This window comes from Neoarius graeffei, chromosome 23 (assembly GCF_027579695.1).
Source record: "Neoarius graeffei isolate fNeoGra1 chromosome 23, fNeoGra1.pri, whole genome shotgun sequence".
Lineage (NCBI taxonomy): Eukaryota > Metazoa > Chordata > Actinopteri > Siluriformes > Ariidae > Neoarius > Neoarius graeffei.
The window spans coordinates 22,749,244-22,772,543 of NC_083591.1; the positions used below are offsets into that span (position 1 = coordinate 22,749,244).

Consider the following 23,300-nt stretch of genomic DNA (forward strand, 5'->3'; position numbering starts at 1 on the left):
TATATGTTACCTCTGGGTGATATTATTCGTAAGCATGGTATTAGTTTCCACTGTTATGCTGATGACACACAGTTGTATGTTTCTGCAAAACCAGATGAGACACACCAGCTTAATAGAATTGAGGAATGTGTAAAGGACATTAGACACTGGATGCTTATTAACTTCCTTCTGCTTAACTCTGACAAGACAGAATTACTTGTACTAGGACCACATGCAGCTAGAAGTAGGTTTTCTGATTACACAGTAACTCTGGATGGCCTTTCTGTTTCTTCATGTGCAGCAGTAAAAGACCTCAGGGTGATTATTGGCCTTAGTCTTTCATTTGAAACTCATATCAATAACATTACCCGGATAGGTTTCTTTCATCTCAGAAATATTGCCAAGATAAGAAATTTAATGTCACCACACGACGCAGAAAAACTAGTTCATGCTTTTGTTATCTCTAGTTTGGATTATTGTAATGCCTTACTGTCTGGATGTTCCAATAAGTGCATGAACAAGCTCCAGTTAGTTCAAAATGCAGCAGCAAGAGTCCTAACTAGAACTAGAAAATATGACCACATCATGTCTGCATTCGTTCTCAATCAAATTTTGTATTGTTTATTGTTTGTATTGTTTATTGTTTTGTATTGTATTATTACTACTATTGATCTTTAAAGCACTGAATGGTCTCGCACCACAGTACCTGAGCAAACTTCTGGTCCTTTATGACCCGCCACGTCTACTTAGATCAAAAGGTGCAGGCTATCTGCTGGTACCTCATATAGTGAAGGCTACATCAGGGGGCAGAGCCTTCTCTTACAAAGCCCCACAGTTATGGAACAGCCTTCCAAGTAGTGTTAGGGAATCAGACATATCTGACTAAACATATCTGTTTAGTCAAGCCTTTTGTTAATAGTGTTTATGAGGTAAAAGAGTAGATCTGGAGGGTCCTCAGACATAGAGTGTTTTGGTAAACTGGGATGTATGGATACTGTCAGTCCTCCACTCGCTTGGTCACTCAAGTTTGTTGACAGTGTAGTGGCTGCTACTTTATGTCCCGGGGCTCCCTCATGCCTGTGTTACCTTCTGGCTCTCCCCTTTTAGTTATGCTGTCATAGTTAGTTTTGCCAGAGTCCTTGCTTGCACTCAGAGCAAAATGTATACTGTTCTTACTCATCAGGTGACTTTGGGCATACCTAACAACCTGTGTTTTCTCTCTCTTTCTTGTTCCCCCTCCACTCTGTCTGAGTTACATGTCAATCCTGGGATCGAGATGCTGACCTCTTCTGCTCCTGGGACCTGCCTAATCCATCCTGGTGCCCTAAGTCTGTCTGGAGTCTCATCACATTGCTCCTGTGGAGGACGGCCCCATATAGACAGTTGAAAGTCACACTTGGAAGATGCTCTGGACACAGTAATGCTTTTATGGCTTGCTAACTTTAGGACTGCAGTTGTCATAAACAGTTTTGCACTCAAGTTTCCATCAATGAAGAGTTTATAACTTCAGCAAAACAGACTTCATGTTAAAACTCAGGGTATCTGCACATTTTTCAAGTACAAATTTAAAGACTTTTAAGACCTTTTCAAGACCTCTAAATGGAAAAATTAAGACTGTACCATGGCAAAGAAAATGATAAATACAACAACTCAAAACTGTTTTCTGCAATAGTTTTTTTTTTTTTACTAACCTTAAGAAGAATGTACACAATTGGTGAACAACAGGGTGCATCAATGGCAACTGTTAGACATGCAAACAGCTGAAGCAAAGTCGTGTGTTTTGGGCCTGCAGAACTACTGTAGCAGCAAGGAGAAGACTGGTGTTTACTGGAGAAAACACCATGAATCATTTCAAAAGCAAAAACAATAAACGGCAAGTAGAACCAGCTGAACAACCTTAGCCGGCATTATTTCAATCCCCAAAGATTATCTTTGATGTGTAATTTTATATCCGACGGCAAAATCAGTCTGAGTGTCGTACAGTATACAGCTGGCTGAGGAAGTTCTCAAGTATCTTCTGCATTATAGCAGGTAACAGCATAAACCTGTTTATGCAGTCATACAATCATCAGAGTGTTACATTAAACACAGAAAAACAACTGTCACCTTTCATAACCATTATTATCAATATTAATCAATGTGTTGTAATAACTGTAAACTAATTATCATCAGTGCAATTGTTATATCAATGTTCATTATTCAAAAATAATCATTAATTATCTATAATCCATGAATAATTGTTTGTATACTATTTAAAAAAAGTAGGGGACATTTTATTTTGAGATCCAAATTTTCACATGTACAAAGGGATACGAAAGCATGTTGTATAGTTCCTTACTGAGGAAGCATTTCCAAAGAAATTCATCACCCAAACACATCAATGACACTCTCATGATCAGCACGGGATGCTACTGATGATCAAGGGGGTCGTGCCACAAATTTGCATGACTCTGAATTGGAAGGTTAGAGCCACTCCAAAGGAAGATTTTGAAGAGAAAGCATCAGATTATCAGTGGTTGAAGTCGTTAATTAAACAGAGACCATGCGCCGTCTAACACAGGATGAGAGGTTATGTGCCCTTGGCATGCTACAGGTTGGCACAAGACAGGTCGTTGTGGCAAGAGCATTGAATGTTTCCCAGTCTGTCATCAGCAGATTATGGTCCAGACATCGTGCTACAGGGTCTGTTCAGGATAGACCACGATCCGGTCGACCACGGGCAACAACTCAGGCTCAGGACAGATTCATCCGCACTATTGCCTTGAGAAATCGTATGGTAACAGCAAATCAGATAAGGTCTCAACTTCGAAGGGATACTGGCTTGGTAGTGAGTGGCCAGACCATCAGCAATCGACTGCACAGATTTCACTTACACGCCCGACGTCCTCGTGTCATTCCCTGTTTGAGGGATCGTCACATTAGGGCCAGACTCCAATGGTGTCGTCATCATCAACGCTGGGATAATCGCCGATGGAACCACGTAATGTTCTCAGATGAGTCGAGGTTCACTGTGGACTTCCTGGACAGACGCAGGAGGGTTTGGCGCCGACGTAACGAACGTTTCCATGACGTTAACGTCATTAGACATGATCCGTATGGGGGTGGCATCACTGCTGCCGGCAGAACAGACTTGCATGTTGTTGCTGGACGTGTCACAGGGCAGTACTACCGGGACAACATCTTGGCACCCCATGTTGTGCCGTTTGCATGTCGTTATGGACGCCGTTTCATTTTCCAAGATGACAATGCCAGATGTCATAGGGCCAGGACCGTTACAGATTACCTCCAGCAGCAGAATATCACCAGATTACCATGGCCAGCACTCAGTCCGGACCTTTCCCCCATCGATCATGTCTGGGACATGACAGCGGCTACGCCAACGTCAACAACCTCCTGCCAATGTCCAAGAACTTGCTGCAGCATTGCAACAGGAATGGAATAACATTCCCCAAAATGACCTGGGACGTCTCGTTAGGAGTATGCCATGCCGAATTCGAGCTTGTCTAGCCAACCGAGAGGGTTTTACCCGCTACTGACTCGGTTTCAAAATGGTGGTAAATTTGCTGTGTGACCCTGTGTTTGTGTTGACCCTTATTCTGGAGAATCTGTCCTTTATTGACTGTACACAGGGTTTCGAATAAATTGACAAATGTTTCCTTAATGTTTTTCTGTCATTTGTTTCCTTCCTGACCTCATGATCTGCATTTCATTCTACTTGTAAATCCAATATCCCCTACTTTTTTTGAATAGTATATTACTACTACTACTACTACTAATAATAATAATAACTACTTTTTTAATAATTAAAAAAATGAACTCAATTTTATAGCATTTTAATTACTACTTAATTAATAAGCAGTGATTATCAAAATTTAATTTAATAATTAATAAGTAGTAATTATCATCAACTACTACTTAATTATACTAATAATAAGTAGTGATTATTAAAATGCTATAAAATTGAGTTATAAGATTAGTTAAAATTATTATTAAAAAAGTAGTAATTATTATTATTATTATTATTAGTAGTAGTAGTAGTAGTAGTGGCGATACAAACAATTCATGGATTATAATAATTTGTTTTTAATAGTGAACATTGATATAACAATTGTACTAATAACATTAACAACAAGTATTACTAGTAGTATTATTGTTTATTATTATTATTATTATTATTATTATTATTATTAGTAGTAGTTATATCAATGTTCACTATTTTAAAAAATTATCTATAAACCGTGAGTATTTCTTTGTATTCTACCAATTACTACTTTTTAATAATTATTTGTAATAATTTTTAATAACTTAATTTTATAACATTTAATAATCCAGAGTACTTATTAATCACTAATTCATAAGTAGTTATGATTAATAATCAATAATAATTACTACTACTAATTATTATTAGTGGTTGTTAATATTATTCTTATTATATTAAAAACACTGTTGTAGACGATAGGTAATAAAACTAAAAAACTTTTTGTACAAATTATTTATATTGTACTATATTTAGAATTATTGTATTTTCTGTAGTTCTTTTTAATTGAGTTTTGAAATAAAGGTTGTTTATATATTTATATTAAACTTAGTACAATAAACAATGTTAATTATGTAAAAAAATGATGCTAATCATTATTAGTAGTAGTATTATGTCCTATAAGTCCCATTTTCCACCTGACTCGTGCGCATGCGCAAACCCCCCTGCGTTTCACTCCGGAGTGCTTGATCTCCAACACACGCGTGCGCCTCGTGTCCGTGAAAAACCAGTTTCCCAGTCCGCCGTGTCCCCAGCGCTGCGTTATCGTCTTTAAACACATTTGTGCGATCCAGCGCTTTTTATCGCAAACGATTCTTCTCCTTATTTTGGGGGCGCTTTCTAGCGCCCACGTAAGCTACCTGCGTATCTCTCACTCTTCACAACCACCACACCACACCACACTTCCTCCAGTAGCCTCCTAACGTTAGTTCTTGATCTACGGAATGCACAGAACCAACGCTGCCCCCAAAAGGTACGCTGGTCACTTTTAAAATTACAGTTAAAAAAATACCCCAAATCGGATGGAGACATTTCACTCATTCGGTCAAATATTACATTTAATACCTCCCTTTCGAAAATTCCAGTCATTCCAAACAATTTAAGACGTTTTTAGGCCTTGAAAACTGAAAGTTGTATTTAAGACTTTTTAAGGACCCGCGGGAATCCTGAAACTGTTAAAAATGTTATGATCACGTTGTCTGTTATCACCCAAATGAGGATGGGTTCCCTTTTGACTCTGGTTCCTCTCGAGGTTTCTTCCTCACATCTCCTGAGGGAGTTTTTCCTTGCCACTGTCACCACAGGCTTGCTCATTGGGGATAGATTAGGGATAAAATTAGCTCATGTTAAAGTCATTAAAATTCTGTAAAGCTGCTTTGCGACAATGTCTATTGTTAAAAGTGCTACAAAAATAAACTTGACTTGACTGGCCAGAGTGAGCTACGCCATCATTGACGGGCTCATCAAGAACTCTTAAAATTAAGCAAATCCTGTATGTACAGTATGTGATCACCTAACCATCACACCCTTATGTACTTGTTGAACACCTCATTCCTGAATAATTCCCCCTTTGCTGTTATAATAATCTCCACTCTTCTGCGAAGGCTTTCCACTAGATTTTAAAGCATGGCTATGGAGATTTGTATTCACTGAGACACAAGAGCATGAGTGAGGTCAGACACTGATGTTGGGTGAGGAGGCCTAGAGCTCAGTTAGTGTTCCAGTTCATCCCAAAAGTGTTCAGTGGGGTTGAAGTCAGGGCTCTGTGCAGGACATTTGAGATCTAATCCAACCTTTCCGAGCCATGTCTTCATTCCTCAAGGTTACAAACCGATTTGGCTTTATACAGTCAATGGACAACATTATCTTCTCAATAACTACAAATCCATTAAAGTAAGGAAGTTGTATTAGTGTTTGATAAATGCTGAAATTAAAACAGTCCACTTGTGTGTGCTGATTGAGATGTAACTGACCTGCAAACACACAGCAAGATTCACCCTGCAGCCAAAGGAAGTACTGACAGCACGAGGGTGAAGCCCAACATCCTTAAAAAGCTTAGAGAAGGACTGAGTCAGAGAGATTCGAGGCCTCTCCTCTGCCACCACCACACACGTGCGTACACGGGACAGATCCAGTCCTCGTGCCTGAGAGTCAGATAAAACACAGGAAGAGAACAAGTTACAAAGAATACATTTGACTGACAAAAAATATGTACTGTAATAAGCAGTGGTGTTTATATGTGAATGTCCAACATTCCTCTGTGAGGACTAGAGTGTATAATTTGTGCACGTGTCAACCTGTTAGTGGAAGTATACATGTGAGTCTTGCTTTTGTGAAATGGAGTGTGACTGAGGCTACATCCACACGACAACGGCAACGAGATTTTATTTAAAAAAAATATCGCGTCCACATGGGCAACAGATCAGTAAAATATCAGGTACATATGGCAACGCAACACTTGCTGAAAACGATGCAATACATGCCACGCTTCTACGTGCGCTGTAAGACGGTCCCATCGGAGACACCAGAACAATAGAAGAAGTAGGACGCATGCGCATAAACCCTTTCTTCTACCCGGCGTGAAGCACTCACAGGAACAAACACACAACAAGAAGAAGATGGCTGCGACTACGCGAGGAAATCGTGCCTTCTGTGTGTACAAATTAGTTTTATTAGTGTGCATAGTTTTATATAACTTAATTTTCTTATTGTGTGTGAACATTTTGAAAAGCAGTCTTATCCAATAAAAAAAAAGAAATTCAAGAAATGGTTCAGTTACTTGTTTATTTAAAAGAAAAGCTGTATACAAAAGTGAATGCAATGCAGTGGTTCATACAAAACAGCGAGAGTGCTGCTTGTTCTAGTCATGTGGTTGTGATGTCATCGTAAACAAATCCGTTCTACTCATCCAGACGACTTCGCAACGGCGCCGTTGCCAGATTTTTCCACTCTGGAACCCGTTCTCAAAAAAAATCGTTTTGGGGCACCCAAAACGCCGGTGCCGTGTGGACGCCAGGCCGAAACGATAAACAATTTTATCAGATTCACCTGAATCCGTTGCCGTGTGGACAGCCTCTGAGAGACTGTATGTGCCTGACAGTGTGTGTGTGTGTGTGTGTGTGTGTGTGTACACATACCTTCAGCGAGTTAGTGAGCGTGCCTAGGGTCTTGGTACAGAGCTCCATGACTGAGTAAGAACAGAAAGTGTCTCTCACTTTAAATTGGCTGACGGAGAGCAACCACAGGGCTGGGTTTACCTCTAACTCTGCTGGAGGGATCAGTATGGACTGGTGCCCTGCATACACACTACCCACAGACACACAAAATTCATTAAACATAATAAATCACTGTAAGCCCTAATCAGGATTAGTTTTATATGAGGAGGTGGACTAATGCAATTATTACTGATTTTTGTCCCAGCAGTATAAAACCCATTTTTAAATTGCTACTATAAAATGACCAGCAGAGATTACAGAGTCATACAGAATACCAGTCAAAAGTTTGTACACACCTACTCATTCATAGTTGTTTTCTGTATTTTGACTATTTTCTACATTGTACAACACTAAATACATCAAAACCATGAAGTAACATGTGGAACATATATGGAATTATGTAGTAAAGGAAAAAAAAGCGTTAAAAAACCCTAAAGCATTTCATATTTTCGATTCATCAAAGTAGCCACTGATGACACTTTGCACACTATTGGCATTATCTTAACCAGCATATGAGGTAGTCACCTGGAATGCTTTTCAATTAACAGGTGTGCCTCGTCAGAAGTTAATTAGTGCAATTTCTTGCCTTTTTAATGCATTGGAGATCAAACAGTAAATACTAAATAATAAAAATACAGTAAACAGCCCAATTCCACAACTGTAGTAATCCATATTATGTCAAGAACCGCTCAACTAAGTAAAGAGAAAGACACCCATCATTACTTTAAGACATGAAGTGTCTTTTAATTAATGAAAATAAAGAAAAAATACTGAATTAGAAGGTGTGTCCAAACTTTTATCTGGTACTGATTTGAAACCAATCTGGCTTCCGAGCCAGATACTCAACTGAGACTGCACTTCTCCCAGTCAGTGAGGTACTTCATGCAGCACATGCCACCTCAATCTCCTCTGTCCTGATTCTCCTAGACCTTTCTGCTGCATTAGACACCTTTGATCACCACATCCTCCTGTCATCCCTATCAGCACTGGAGATCTGCAGGACAGCCCTGGATTGGTTCAAGTCCTACCTCTCCGGTCACTCCTTCCAGGTTACCTAGACTGGTACAGTATCAGCACCATGCCCACTTACCCCTGGTGTCTCCCAAGGTTCAGTCCTCGGTCTGCTTCTCTTCTTCCTCTACACTCAGTCTCTCAGCCCAATTATCTTTGCTCATGGTCTATCTTACCACTGCTATGTTGATGACACTCAGTTGTTTCTCTCTTTTCCCTCCTTCTGAAACAAAGCACTCTGTTCGCATATGCTTGCCGATATGACATCCAGAGCTGGATGGACAACCATCACCTGAAGCTCAACCCAGGCAAGACGGAAGTGATCTACATTCCCACACCACCCCTGGACAGTCATCTCCAGGTCACCTTCACCTAGCGCAAAGAACCTACGAGTGGTGTTCGACAACATACTCTCTTCTTCAGTGAACATCACTGCAGTGTCCCGGACATGCAGATTTCTCTTTTACAACAGCCGAAGGAGCCACCCCTTCCTCACCACCTACTCTACTCAGCTCCTCATCCAAGTGCTGATCCTCTCCTGCTTGGACTACTACAACTCTCTTCTTGCTGGTCTTCCAGCATCTGCCACCAGACCCCTGCAGCTCATCCAGAACACTGCAGCCCGCTTGGTCTACAACCTCCCTCGTTCCTCCCACGTTACTCCTCTGTTCACTTCCCTTCACTGGCTGCCTGTTGCAGCTCACATCAAATTTAAGACACTGGTGCTAGCTTACCAGGCAGTCAAGGGGTTAAGCCCAGCATATCTTCAGAGACTGATCTGACCCTACACACCAGCCAGATCCCTATGCTCTGCTGCTACTAGACACTTGGCCCCTCCTCCTCTCTGTTCCTTCCCAGACCACTCAAAACTGCTGTCTGCCCTGGTTCCCCATTGGTGGAATGACTTTCCCATTGGGGTCAGAACTGCAGACTCCCTCACTACCTTCAAGCACAGGCTGAAGACCCACCTCTTCAGGTTGCACCTCTACCCTGCTTCCCTGTCCACTGTGTAATCACATATCCAGGCTGTGTACTGTCTAAACTGGTCATGATGACTTGGGGTTAGCCGGTGGGGTTTTATTTTTCTCTATTTAGTTGCACGTTCTCAGCTCGTTTGTATGGTTTGCTTGTTTTCCCTGGCTGTTTGCTGATTGCTGTTCCTTCAACAGAATATAACACTACCGGCAGGTGTTATTCTGTCACCTGTTCAGTTGGCACGAGAACTTTGTCTAGAAGTTCAGCACTTCTTGTACCCGACTTTTGCACGTGTTGTATGTCGCTCTTGATAAGAGCGTCTGCTAAATGTCTGTAATGTAATGTACCGTATAATCTGCTTGAACTGATATGCTGGTAAAGATTCCCATCATATCCTGTGGAAAAAGAGGTTTCATTTTTTCGATCATCTCCCAGTGAAACTACATTTTGGCCTAATGCAAAACAATAAAATATAGGAAACATTTAAAAGAATTCCAAACAGCAAGATTTCTTGACAGACGTGTCTGGAAAACTTGGCCAGTCTCTATAGCTCTGCAGCTGACCACTATTACTCTTATCTGTTCATCAATAATTCACAATCTGCAAAACCAGATTTGCTAGAGGACAACAAAATTATAATTTTTTCACTTCTTGTATGCAGGTATTTAGCTGGGGGAGGGAGAATGTTTTAGCACTCACTCTCTAATGTAACAAGTGCTTTGTACCTGCAGAGGCACCAGATGACAAAGCCCAGGCCACAGTAGGGATCCAAACACACAGCTACTTCACGGGATGGATACAGCTCACACTGCAACTTTATAGAGCGACATAAAGCACTGGTAGCACTGTGGGACATCTGTGGGGTGAAGGGATAAATGGAGAGACAGAGACAATGTCGTTATTGTCGTCATCATCACCACCACCACAAAATGATCAAACAACAAACTATACTGACTACATTTAAACAATATTACTGAATTAAATAATTGGATCTTAGCGCTGTAGTAACAAATATTGCATTTAAAATGCATCAGTGAGGTGCAGAATCTAATTATATTTTATTACATAATCCAATCGTTCCAACAGAAAAAAAAAATCAACTGCAAATCCTTTCCAATTTATAATGCCTGAACTCAGAGAGAGAAAACCAGACACTCTAATCTGATGTTCTTCCTGACATTTTCAGTTCCTTATTATGTCTTCAGTGAAATGTATATCAATGTATATCAGTTGTATAATATTCAGGCATTCAGTCAATTCTCGATTATTTTCCATTTAAGTCACTGACAAAAGGTTATTTAACAGTGCTCGGAGGAGTCCTGCTACAGGAAGTTCACTTCAATAGGTCAGAAGTTATAATCAGAGGTCAAAGGCTAGTAGCATGTGCCTAATCATGCAAATTGTTCTACAGCTGAGGTGGTACGTTTTGCATCAGGCGAGATCTATTCTTCTACACTTCCTTCTTTCACATCATCTTCACTTTCATTCTCTACTGTGGTTCAACAACAGTGAACAGGTGATCCTCACTAACTCGACCCAAGTGAAAGAAAAAAATGTAAGCATAAAATAAATGGTGGACAAACAAATTGGTTTAAACCAGGCTTGAAGTACACGAGTCCAGGACTCGGACTCGAGTCCGACTCATGCCCTAATTTTAAGGATTCATGACTCGACTCGGACTTGAGCATTGATGACCTGGACGGGTGCATTACCTGCATTAGGAATCGGAAAATGGAGACAAGGACTCTGATTTTTTTCCCTCTATTTTTTAAGATAAGATAAGAAGACCTTTATTATCCCACAATGGGGAAATTTCCTGTTTGCAGCAGCACAGTGGATAGCAGCAGAAGAGGACATATCAAGCCACACAAATTTTTAAAAATATATACGAAAAAATTATTATTTTTTATATATATATATATATATATATATATATATATATATATATATATATATATGAAAAAATTATTATTTTTTATATATATATATATATATATGGCGGCACGGTGGTGTAGTGGTTAGCGCTGTCGCCTCACAGCAAGAAGGTCCTGGGTTCGAGCCCCGGGGCCGGCGAGGGCCTTTCTGTGTGGAGTTTGCATGTTCTCCCCATGTCCGCGTGGGTTTCCTCCAGGTGCTCCGGTTTCCCCCACAGTCCAAAGACATGCAGGTTAGGTTAACTGGTGACTCTAAATTGACCGTAGGTGTGAGTGTGAATGGTTGTCTGTGTCTATGTGTCAGCCCTGTGATGACCTGGCGACTTGTCCAGGGTGTACCCCGCCTTTCGCCCGTAGTCAGCTGGGATAGGCTCCAGCTTGCCTGCGACCCTGTAGAAGGATAAAGCGGCTAGAGATAATGAGATGAGATAGATATATATATATATATATATATATATATATATATATATACACACACACATTAAAAAGAAAAAAATATACCTACGATAAATACTAAAAGTAGAGGAATTATGAAGTAGATGAAACACTTATTGCACATATCAGGTGGTCGTAATTGCAAAAGATAAAACAGAAAAAAAAATCAGAAAACAACAACAACAATGCAACAACAATTGATAGACATACAAATGTGATTCTACTGTGAGCAGTGCTGGTTGTACAATCTAACAGCTGCAGGAAGGAATGATCTGTGGTAACGCTCCTTCACACACTTAGGGGTAGAGCAACCTCCCGCTGAAGGAGCTCTGCAGTCCAATGAGTAAGTCCTGTAGGGGGTGGGAGTCATTCTCCATCATAGATGACAGCTTATTCATCATCCTCCTCCCACCCACTACCTCCACTGACTCCAGGGGGCATCCCAGCACAGAGCTGGCCCTCCTGATCAGTTTGTCCATTCTCTTCCTGTCAGCTGTGGAGATGCTGCTTTCCCAGCAAACCATGCCATGAAAGATGGTAACATGCCATAATAATTTGGTGTAAGATATTTATATCTACATTAATTTTGTACTAATTTTATGTCAGAGTGTCACACCTGTGTGCCTTGGCTTGTGCATTAGATAGACTCTCGGGTGCACTCCGGACAGCGTCCACCAAGTGGACTCTCACGCACACGCTGTAAATGACTCACACCTGCACAGGATTAAGTCGCAAACAGCGCGCCTGTATAAAAACTGAAAACGCACTTATTTTGCAAAGTATTGAGTTGCGTTGCTGACACATTACCAAGTCTTATTTCCTTGTTTGGGTTTCTGATCCCTGATTTCCTGTTTCTCATCTTTGATTCTGCCGACTCTACGATTGCCTGTTCGTGCCTCACTCGACCTATTGCCTGTTTCACTGTTTTACGATTTTGCCTGCCATTCTGGATTGTTTATCTGTCTTCACTTGTATTAATAAACACACCTTCTGCACTTACATGTGTCTCCCAACCATCTCTGACAGAATACTTTGCGTTCCCTGACAAAGAGAATGCACAATCACCTGTTCATACGTTATGTTCAGGAACAAATTCATGTTAATGGCACTAAAACAGCCACTGTCAAATGGTGCAGTTGGAGTCTTGGACTTGACTCGGATCAACAGTGGCCTCGACTCAAACCTTTTTTTTTTTGGCTTGGACTTGACTCGGACTTGAACACTGGGGACTCGAGACTGGATTCGGACTCGAGGTTTAGTGACTCGACTACTGGTTTAAACTAGTTATTTATAAAATTATCTCGTATTTTACTGAATGCCGGCTGTGTTCTCCATGCTTGTATTTCGCTGTATCTGAGTTCATGAGTATATTTTCAACATTACACACCTCTCACTCAGTGTTTCTTGGTTTTGTGAAACTAAATCCAACCAAAATAGCAAACAAACCAAAAGCACCCCTTTCATTCTGATTCAGACTTTGCAAATGGATGAATATGTTGAAAGCATCCTCAGAGCACTGTCTTGACTACATCCTGGAAATTACTGTTGATCTTGCATGTCTCACTTGTTTCTGATTTGCGTTACTGGCAGTGACATTTGTTTTCTTTTCTTGCATGTGATCTCATGCCATGATACATGTTTTATTTTAGTATTATGTAATTGGTTGTTATTACAACCAATTACATAATACTAAAATAAAACGAGAGGAGAAAAGTATAAAAAGAGCAGTGACTCCTACACAAAAGGTCAAATTCTACATGAAGTCAGATGTACATACTCTTCATGAAATGTAGACTGCCTGTACTTTGACATTACATTCAAGATTTTGTTTCAAATCCAATGTGCTATTGTACAGAGTCAAAACACTGATATGGTCTAGTTATGTCGACAGCCATCTGTTTAAAAAGATAACAAGAAGGAATTCGGGGTACCTTCACCTTAGCATGTTTTTGACTGTGTGAGAGTAGAGGGGAGAGCAGGGAGACTTGGGACAGTTTGTATTCTCATAAATTAATTTCAAGGTTTTAGATTACATCAGAAGTTAGATTTTGCCCCTTTGAGTAACTAACTTCCTTTGGAGCCATGAAGCTGGACACTGCAGTAAGGTATGTGCAGTTAAATATTTTTACCAACCAAAACTTGTATTTTCTACTTTGCTTCCACCTCCATTCTATGGTGTAATGTACGCTGGTGAATTCAGGATTTGTTAGGAATTAAAGCATGTAGCCTAGAGTTACCAGATATAGTATTATTTATTAAACTAAATTCTGGGGAGGGGGAAAAAAAACATTTAAGGACCCCCCCCCCCCAAAAAAAAAGGCCAGATGGGGAGAGTTGGGACAATTCATGTTACAGGTGTTTTCTTGTGGTTCACAAATATAAAATTGTTTTAAAATGTTTGTTAAAAATGTGGCCATGTCCCTGCATGAGGATTAAGCTTATTTCATTCCTTCTTGAGAATAGGAACTAGTTTTGTCTCGTCAGATTTTGGGTAAACTGACATTTTTCTATCACTGTACCAGCATTATGTTCATATAGTTCATACATTACCAGTTTTGATAAATAAAAATTAACCATGTATGCCTAGGTATTTTATTTTTGCTCCATGTCTCCATACTATATACTATGTCCCAAGTCTGTCAACATAATGTCCCATGTCCCCCCCATTGTCTCCATGCAAAAAATAATGACAGAAAAACTGAAGCCTGAAGACCAGTATATGTGGCAAGCTGAGAAACTAATGTTGTGGTAAGAGGGTCTCTAATGCAATATGAATGTGACTGCTAAGTGCAAAAGAATTTCACAGTCTACAAAAGCTGAAAACTTGTCCCAAGTCTCCCTGCTCTCCCCTACACTTTCACATTTCTGTGTGTCTGTGTGTTTGGGGGGGGTGGGGGTGTGTACCTTTACTCCAGCAAGCATGCCAGTGGTGGACACACTGAAGTCCAAGTAGGCCAAAGACTCTGGATCACACGGCTTATACAGCAGAGGAGACCGTCTCTTTGGCAAGTCATCTTAAGTCATACACACAAATATATATATAAATATACTGTATACACAAGTAAATTCTCACTAGTCTATTTCCTCCAGTTACTTTTCTCACATAACCCTCACCTGTATCAAGGACAGGTGGCCATGATCGGAGATCCACCACAGCTGATGCCTCTTTAGACCTCAGAAGTTTACTGATCACCTGTGTGGTCATAACACACCCCGAACGACTCACCTACACACACACACACACACACACACACACACACACACGATTGTGGTTCAGTGTTTGCAGGTATGTGAAAACATGTGCATAATATATATACACTTTTGAGCAACATAAAAAGGGCAGCATGTGTAGGCCAAGTGGTTAGCACTACAAGATGGTGTAGTGGTTCACACTGTCGCCTCACAGCAAGGGTTTGAGCCCAGCGGCTGACGGGGGCCTCACTGTATGGAGTTTGCATGTTCTCCCCGTGTCTGCGTGGGTTTCCTCCAGGTGCTCTGGTTTCCCCCCACAGTCCAAAGACATGTGGCTAGGTTAACATGGGGCGGCCTTGGGCTGAACTACCCTTGAGCGAGGCACCTAACCCCCAACTGCTCCCCGGGCACTGTAGCATAGCTGCCCACTACTCCGGGTATGTGTGTGTGTGTGTGTTTTCACTGCTTCAGATGGGTTAAATGCAGAAAGGAATTTCACTGTGCTTAAAGTGCTGATGACACGTTTTTGACATCTTTGGCGATGTTTTATAACATAAAAAGTAATTCCCGATGATCCATATATTAATTCACGAAGGCGCCTATTTTACAAGTTATGATAAAAAACGCGGCTATTTGGGCAAATTTGACGGGGCTGCAGCACCCAGGAGACGAAGGAGGAACTATATGACGTCAGCGAAAGAACCTTCCTCCTAACTTACCAGTTTGTTGTTGATGCGACAGGTGTTCAGTTTATCATTATTAGTATTTTTATTATACATTATTATACATTTTATATATATATATATATATATATATATATATATATATATATAGTTATTATGCCTTCGCGTTGTGTTGCCGGCTTTTGCTCCAAAACCCACAAGGATGGGGTAAGTTTATTCAAGTTTCCCAGAGATCCCGAGCTGCATGCGAAGTGGGTGAAGCAAGTCAGGCGCACTCGTGGCAAGTGGGAGCCCTCACCAACATCCGTCCTGTGCTCTGAACACTTCGATTTGGATTGTTTTGACACCCTTCCCAGCTTAAAAAAATCTTTTGGGTGTTCAGTTCAGCACAAACGTGTGTTACTACCATCAGCAGTGCCTACACAGTGTTGCCAGATTGGGAGGTTTCCCGCCCAGTTGGGCGGTTTCAAGTGCATTTTGGTGGGTTTTGAACATATTTTGGGCTGGAAAACGTCAGCAGTATCTGTTGCCAGTCTGGCAACACTGCCAGTATTCCGGAGGGGGTCTACTAGTAGCTATGCCGGATCCAAAGACAGTCCTCCTGTCAGAATGTGTTGTGAAACGACATAAGATAAAGGTACGTAGAGCTATAGATTCTACATGATAATCACAGGGATGAGAATGAAAAATATTTAAAAAGTCTGAAAAAAACAGGGCGGGGCCCATGGCCCAGGGGGGCGGGGCCCATGGCCCAGGGGGGCGGGGCCCAGGGGTTCCAGGGGCTAATGATTTTTGGCTATTTTTATTTATTTATTTATTTATTTTCTTTATTATTAGACAGGGAGATTATTATTAGACAGGGAGATTATTATTAGACAGGGAGATTTTTTTGTGTAATCTGAGCTGAAGTGGGTTTTGTGCTTTGGTTTTTGGGGGGTGTGCTCTCTCTGCCATGCTGATCCTGTAGGCTGCGCTGACTCAGCTGAAAACTCCGGTCCTCGAGAAAAGAGATAAAAGCCCGCCCACACTGAAAGCTGATTGGCTTATTTTGCTGAGTAACCCAATCAGGATGCTCTTTGTCTGGCATGCGCTACATGAACAAGCACACAGTCTCCCTCGCGCGCGCACATTCTAAGATGCGTGATGCAGACCTTAATGTTGCGCGCGCACGCTCAAAAATGATCATTTTGGTCTGAAAAAGTCGGAAATCCGCCGATCGGCGGAAAATTCTCATCCCTGTAATCATAAATGTAATCATAAAGTCGGCATGATATCAGTCATGTATTTGCTTGTGAAAGCTTGCGGCTTTCATGTAACTGCCGCCTAGCAACAAGAGGCAACGGGTAAAGAGGGTAGGCTATCATAGATTCTATTCGGAAGAGATCAACACAATTCTAGACTCCCAGAAGAGGAAGAGCTAGCATTAGAGAGTTCACCAGCATTTTCATGCGCCATTTCCATTGAGTAGAACCAGAGTAGAACAGCCAGTGAACCGCAGCGTGTTCTTCCGCTGACGTCACAGCATGGCCGCGAGCCACGGACCCAGTTTTCTCGTGCTGTGCAATTAAAAGTTGGATATTCGCGTAACAACAGCTTCTTTTCACGTAATTATAACAGAAATCTAACATGTTTGCCATGTTGTATAGTTTATTTAAGAAATTGCATAGAGTCATGTTCGTGTCATCAGCCCTTTAAGTGTACATGTGATAAAGTTGTTGTTCTTTAAAAAAAAAAAAAGGATACTGTAAAAGGTGATCTAAACTTTAAAGCCTTTTAAAAGGTGACATTCTACCACTTAGTCCAGGAGAATTCAACATAAATAGATTATGACATGAGTGAAAGTTACCTTTCAAGGTTCAACCAATAAGATTCACTTCTAGCTATAAAATGTTGTTTTGCACTGATGTTTCAAGTTATCTCTTGAAAAATCCATGTCAGTCTGTGAAAACTAATGTCTCTAACCCTGTAGCTAGTCTCTGATCAGATTAGCTTTGTGCAGTTAAATAATTTACATAAATGCATGTGATTGGAGCAACAGAAGCTGCTTTGGTTTGTGTTTCAAGTTGCTGAATTACAGCCAATTTTTTTTTCTTATGTTGACCTGCTCTACTGCAGGATTTTTCAAGAACTCAGTACAGTCTGCTGAAATACTAAAACCTGGATTTCTGTCTGCCAGCTGACAACCCCTGAAACAGACCCAACACTGGTTGCGTAATCCACGCTGCACAACACTGTACTCATAATTCTGTAAAATTATAAAACTTTAAGTATAGATTTCTTGTTCCAGGATATGGATATGTGTGTGTGTGTGTGTGTGTGTGTGTGTGTGTGTGTGTTTACCTCTACAATCATTTTGACAGTTGGCAGAGTTGTAGAGATGTTCTGGGGATGAGGGGGCCTGACTGTGATGGGGATACAGCCAGCATACAAACAGCCATAAAAGGCAGCAATCAGATCTAAACCTGTAAGATATACAAATTCCCATTGTAAGATATACAAATTTCTCGAAGATATGAAGTTTATTTTCTAGTGGTGACCATATTCATGAGTGACTGATGCGAATGAGTGAAAATATTTTCAACACAAGAAGATAAACTTTATAACTTCACACCGCCATGTAATGTTCTTTATATTATATGGACACATCTGCTGGGAAATAAAACAAAAACACAAGAGTGCTCTGAGAGCATAATATCCCCCGCTGGCAACTATGCCATAACTCTAGTAAAATGTGACTGAAATGAAATTGCAATGTGTATTAGCAACATATAACAAAGAATCCTGTCAAGTTTCGTGAAATTCCTCCAAAAATTGCGAGAGGAGTTGATTTCAGAAGGTGAGTACCCTACCCAGGATGGACAGACGGACATCGCCACGACATAATCCCTCTTCGGGCCTTTCGGCCAGCGGGGGATCATAAATAAATAAAACACAACACCACAACAATGCAAGTTAATCAAAAGAATTGTAATTTTGAACCGGTTTGCCATTTTGACAATGTGTGTCAAGAAAACACATTTTCCTCATGCTCATCTCTACTATTGAAGCATGTGTTCAGATGATACACTGATGGATTTGATCTAAAATGGATCATAAGATTTTTCACAATCTTCTAGAATTCATGCCAGCTCGAATGCACACACTCATTAAAGCAAAAAAAGGGGATGTACTAAATCGTAAGAAACTTTGAAATTCATGCAAATATTTCAAAGATTCTACTCTCATGCTGTTGTCAATAATATAATCTGCAATTAAATTGTTGTATTAAATTCCAAAAGAATGCAAACATAGAAGCGTTTTCACTAGTGCTCTCAGATTTCTGGGTGCCACTGTATACGTCATTCACACTACGGTCAGTTAGACACAGCTGTCCTAATTTCACTGTCCCTATGATGTTTACCATTTGAACTCTCACTTTTAACTAACTTAGGAAGTAAAAAATAGCAAAAGGTAAATGTGAAGTTACCTGGTGGGTACACTAATGCTACATGATCTCCCTCTCGCAGTTGCCCTCTCTCAAACAGTAGTGCTGCAATCTTCTCTGCTCTTTTATGGAGCTGCAGACATGTTAGGGAACTCCCCACTGCCCCCTACGACACACAACACACAAGTTAAAATAAAGTGGGAGACATGACTGTGGCGTGCATTTAGTTTATGTTGTGCCATGAATGCCACCTAAAGAAACACGCAAAACATAAGTGTCTACTGTGTGTGTGCGCCCGCGTGCATTACCCTTGAGTTAATGAGTGTGTAAAGTATGTGGTCAGGTGTAGTTTGAGCTCTCCACTGCAACACCTCAGGCAGGAAAAGGAACTGGATTGTACAAAACAGGAAGCAAAAAATGAACCTCATATCAAGGGTTATATTCCAAATACAAGTTTCTTGTAAGTTTCTAAGTGTCTAATAAGTGTTCTTATAAGAATGTCAACCATTTGCATTGCTGTATGTCAACTACAGTGGGGAAAACAAGTATTTGATCCCTTGCTGATTTTGTTGGTTTGGCCACTAATAAAGACTCGATCAGTCTGTAATATTAATGGTAGGTGTAGTCTAACATGCTGAGACAGAATATCACAAAGAAAATCAAGAAATCGACTTTAAAGAATTTGTATTAATTTATTTGCATTTTATTGAGGAAAATAAGTATTTGAACCCTCTTGCCAAAAGGACTTAGTACTTTGTGGCAAACCCCTTATTAGCAAGCACAGAGGTCAGACGTTTTTTGTAGTTGATGACCAGGTTTCTGCACATATTAGGAGGAATTTTGGTCCACTCTTCTTTGCAAATGACCTCTAAATCATCAAGATTCCGTGGCTGTCGCTTGGCAACTCTGAGCTTCAGCTCTCTCCATAGATTTTCTATAGGATTCAGGTCCGGAGACTGGCTGGGCCACTCCATGACCTTAATATGTTTCTTCTTCAGCCATTCCTTGGTTGCCTTGGCTGTATGCTTTGGGTCATTATCCTGCTGGAAGACCCATCCACGACCCATTTTAAGCTTCCTGGCAGAGGGAAGGAGGTTTTCACTTAGGATTTTACGGTACATGGCTCTGTCCATCCTCCCATTGATACGGTGAAGTAGCCCTGTGCCTTGTGCAGAAAAACACCCCCAAAGCATAATGTTACAACCTCCATGCTTGACAGTGGGGATGATGTTCTTGGGGTCATAAGCAGCATGTCTCTCCCTCCAGACACGACGGGTTGAATTGATGCCAAAGAGCTCAATTTTGGTCTCATCTGACCATAACACCTTCTCCCAGTCACTCTCCAAGTCATTCAGATCTTCATTGGCAAAGTTCAGGCGGGCCTGCACATGTGCTTTCTTAAGCAGGGGTACTTTGCGAGCACTGCAAGATGTTAGACCATTGCGGTGTAAAGTGTTACCAACTGTTTACTTGGTGACTGTGATCCCAGCTGCTTTAAGATCATCCACTAACTCTGCCCGTGTTGTATTAGGTCTATTTCTCACTGTTCTCATGATCCTGGAAACCCCACGAGGTGAGATCTTGTTTGGAGCCCCAGACCTAGGTCGATTGATGATCATGTTGTGAGTCTTGTACTTGCGCACAATTGCACCAACAGTTGTCACCTTAACGCCCAGCTTCTTGCTAATGGTTTTGTAGCCCATACTGGTCTTGTGCAGGTCTACAATCTTCTCCCTTAAATCCACAGAAAGCTCTTTAGTCTTTCCCATGTTGGAGAGTTTGGAGTCTGACAAACTGATTGATTCTGTGGCCAGGTGGCTTTTATACAAGTCATTAGTGATATCAGGTGTCTTCAATTTAGGTGACAAGGTAATTTGGAGAGTCTATCTAACTTGTCTGTATTAACAAGAACTCTTGATGATTACTAGGGGATCAAATACTTCTTTTTCTCAATAAAATACAAATAAATTAATATAGATATTTAAAAGTTATTTTCTGGATTTTCTTTTTGATATTCTGTCTCCACATGTTAGAATACACCTACCATTAAAATTATAGACTGATCAAGTCTTTCTTAGTGGGTAAACCAACAAAATCAGCAAGGGATCAAATACTTGTTTTCCCCACTGTACATGGCCTGAATTATTTGTAACAAATGACTAAATGTCTTATACACTATACTGCGCAAAAGTCTTAAGACCCAAGTATACTTCAGTGGACATGGTGCGCACACGGTGCACATGACTCAAATTTCATCATGGGCACAGTCTGGACACCGCCCAGTTTTTGTGTCTGCACGAACTGTGAACATTGACTGCTCATGTGTGAAACTGAGTGTGCAGTATTACGCTGATCCAGTAGTGGTAATGGGCATGTGTGCAGCTTGTGCACTGATGTGTCTGCAAAGTGGAGTATACTCTGGAGACACCCATGCGCATGTCTGCATTGCATGAAGCCACGTCCATGGAACCTTGAGGCACATTAAGACCCAAGTAAACTTCCATGGATGTGGTTTGTGAATTCTAGAGACTGCTGTGTGTGAAAATCTGGCACCAATAGGGGCATTTCACATGATGTCATCCTAACTGCGGATTTGTTTATGTGGCCATGTTGCTGGGCAAGCTTTGTGTTTGACACCAACCGGCACAAGTGTATGCGAGTGACTGTAAGCCCAACTCTAAATATCTACAGATAAACTTGTATAATTTATAGCTAAAAGAACAAGAGTCATCAGGAGATGACATATTCCCCCCCCCGACTCCAAATTTTCCTAAGTTGAATTGGTTGCCATGGAAATACGGAAAAAAATTAAAATCACAGAAAATCACAGAATGTCAAAAGGCACGACTCCTCTAGTCACTTAACATAACTGTCAAGTTCCGTGAAAAAATTCCTAACAGTTTTGAGTTATGCTCCGGAAACTAAAATGTTTACAGACGGACAGAGAGACAGAGCGATAGCTATATCCCCCTGCATTATATGATGGGGGGGATAACAATGCCAGAGACCTGTAGTGCTTTTGGATGTAATAACAGATGTGGAGATGAGCCTGGTTTAACTTTTCACCGCTTCCCGGCGAACCCAGAAAAATGAGAAAAATAGTGAGCTGCAGTTTATACGGGAAGACTAGATGCCAACAAAGCATTCCCGTGTATGGAGAATATTTTATAACAGGTTAGTATGAAAGCTCTGTGCATCTGTTATTTTTCCTAACACTTTAGCTAACTCAAGGCCATTCAGTTATAAAAATCCCATAGATCTAGGCTCGGCATACTCAAGTTAACATCCAACAAGTCCATAAGTTGGCGTAACATGGACAGAACTTTAGTCTAGATAATAAAGATTTTATTTATTTAGCTTTGCCATAGCGAGAGAGACATACATACATACATACATACATACATACATGCATGCATGCATGCATGCATGCATGCATGCATGCAGGGAAACCATGACAGCTTGTGCCAATTACAGTGGCCCCATTGTACCCAACGTGCATGTCTCTGAACAGGTTGCATGGTCTAGCACTAAGTACAGGTACACACACAAGCATGTCATACTTAGCAGCTCCACTGTACTGCAAAAAACATGTCCAATGGCAAATGTATGAACATTAAAATGGACATCTGGATGTGGGCTTTAGATACGATATATTTTAGACCGGTGGCACAGTGGTGTAGTGGTTAGCACTGTCGCCTCACAGCAAGAAGGTCCTGGGTTCGAGCCCCAGGGCCGGCGAGGGCCCTTCTGTGTGGAGTTTGCATGTTCTCCCCGTGTCCACGTGGGTTTCCTCCGGGTGCTCCGGTTTCCCCCACAGTCCAAAGACATGCAGGTTAGGTTAACTGGTGACTCTAAATTGACCGTAGGTGTGAATGTGAGTGTGAATGGTTGTCTGTGTCTATGTGTCAGCCCTGTGATGACCTGGCGACTTGTCCAGGGTGTACCCCGCCTTTCGCCCGTAGTCAGCTGGGATAGGCTCCAGCTTGCCTGCGACCCTGTAGAACAGGATAAAGCGGCTAGAGATAATGAGATGAGATGAGATATTTTAGACCTAATGTTTGGCTAGACTAGCAGCATGTTTGTTATGTACTGATAAGGTAGATGAGGCTAAACACCATAGAAATGCTAAATCTAGGCCCTGGCTTGTTTATTACTGGTTGAGCTTACCTTTGTCATAATAAGGTATTCTTCTTTAGCAGGAATTTCCCATAACATTCCGGTATGTACAAAACCTGCCTCGAAATATTGGTCGGCATACTTTCATATGCGTTTAGCATTTCTGGTATATTTAGAAGTCCCAAATACTAAATAGTTCAGGATGTTGTAGTATCACAAATCTGATAGCTGGTTTGCCAAACACTTTTCAAATGGAATAAATGCATTTGTGGGTAAATTAAGACGCAGCCTTTTTTTTTG

The 23,300-nt window shown here is 41.0% G+C and overlaps 1 protein-coding gene across 4 annotated transcripts in view; it reads right to left on the reverse strand.

The window, feature by feature from the left end:
* dip2cb (disco-interacting protein 2 homolog Cb) overlaps nt 1–23,300 on the reverse strand; it is a 205,492-nt gene that overhangs the window by 37,915 nt on the left and 144,277 nt on the right. For all 4 annotated transcript variants that reach the window (XM_060905941.1, XM_060905939.1, XM_060905940.1 and 1 more), the window contains exons 25-32: nt 19,193–19,273; nt 18,927–19,050; nt 17,801–17,922; nt 14,700–14,811; nt 14,490–14,599; nt 9,942–10,072; nt 7,153–7,321; nt 5,989–6,159 (exon numbers count right to left, since the gene is read on the reverse strand). In XM_060905941.1, the coding sequence (XP_060761924.1) occupies nt 5,989–6,159; nt 7,153–7,321; nt 9,942–10,072; nt 14,490–14,599; nt 14,700–14,811; nt 17,801–17,922; nt 18,927–19,050; nt 19,193–19,273 (1,020 nt within the window). The remainder of the gene's footprint in view (nt 1–5,988; nt 6,160–7,152; nt 7,322–9,941; nt 10,073–14,489; nt 14,600–14,699; nt 14,812–17,800; nt 17,923–18,926; nt 19,051–19,192; nt 19,274–23,300) is intronic.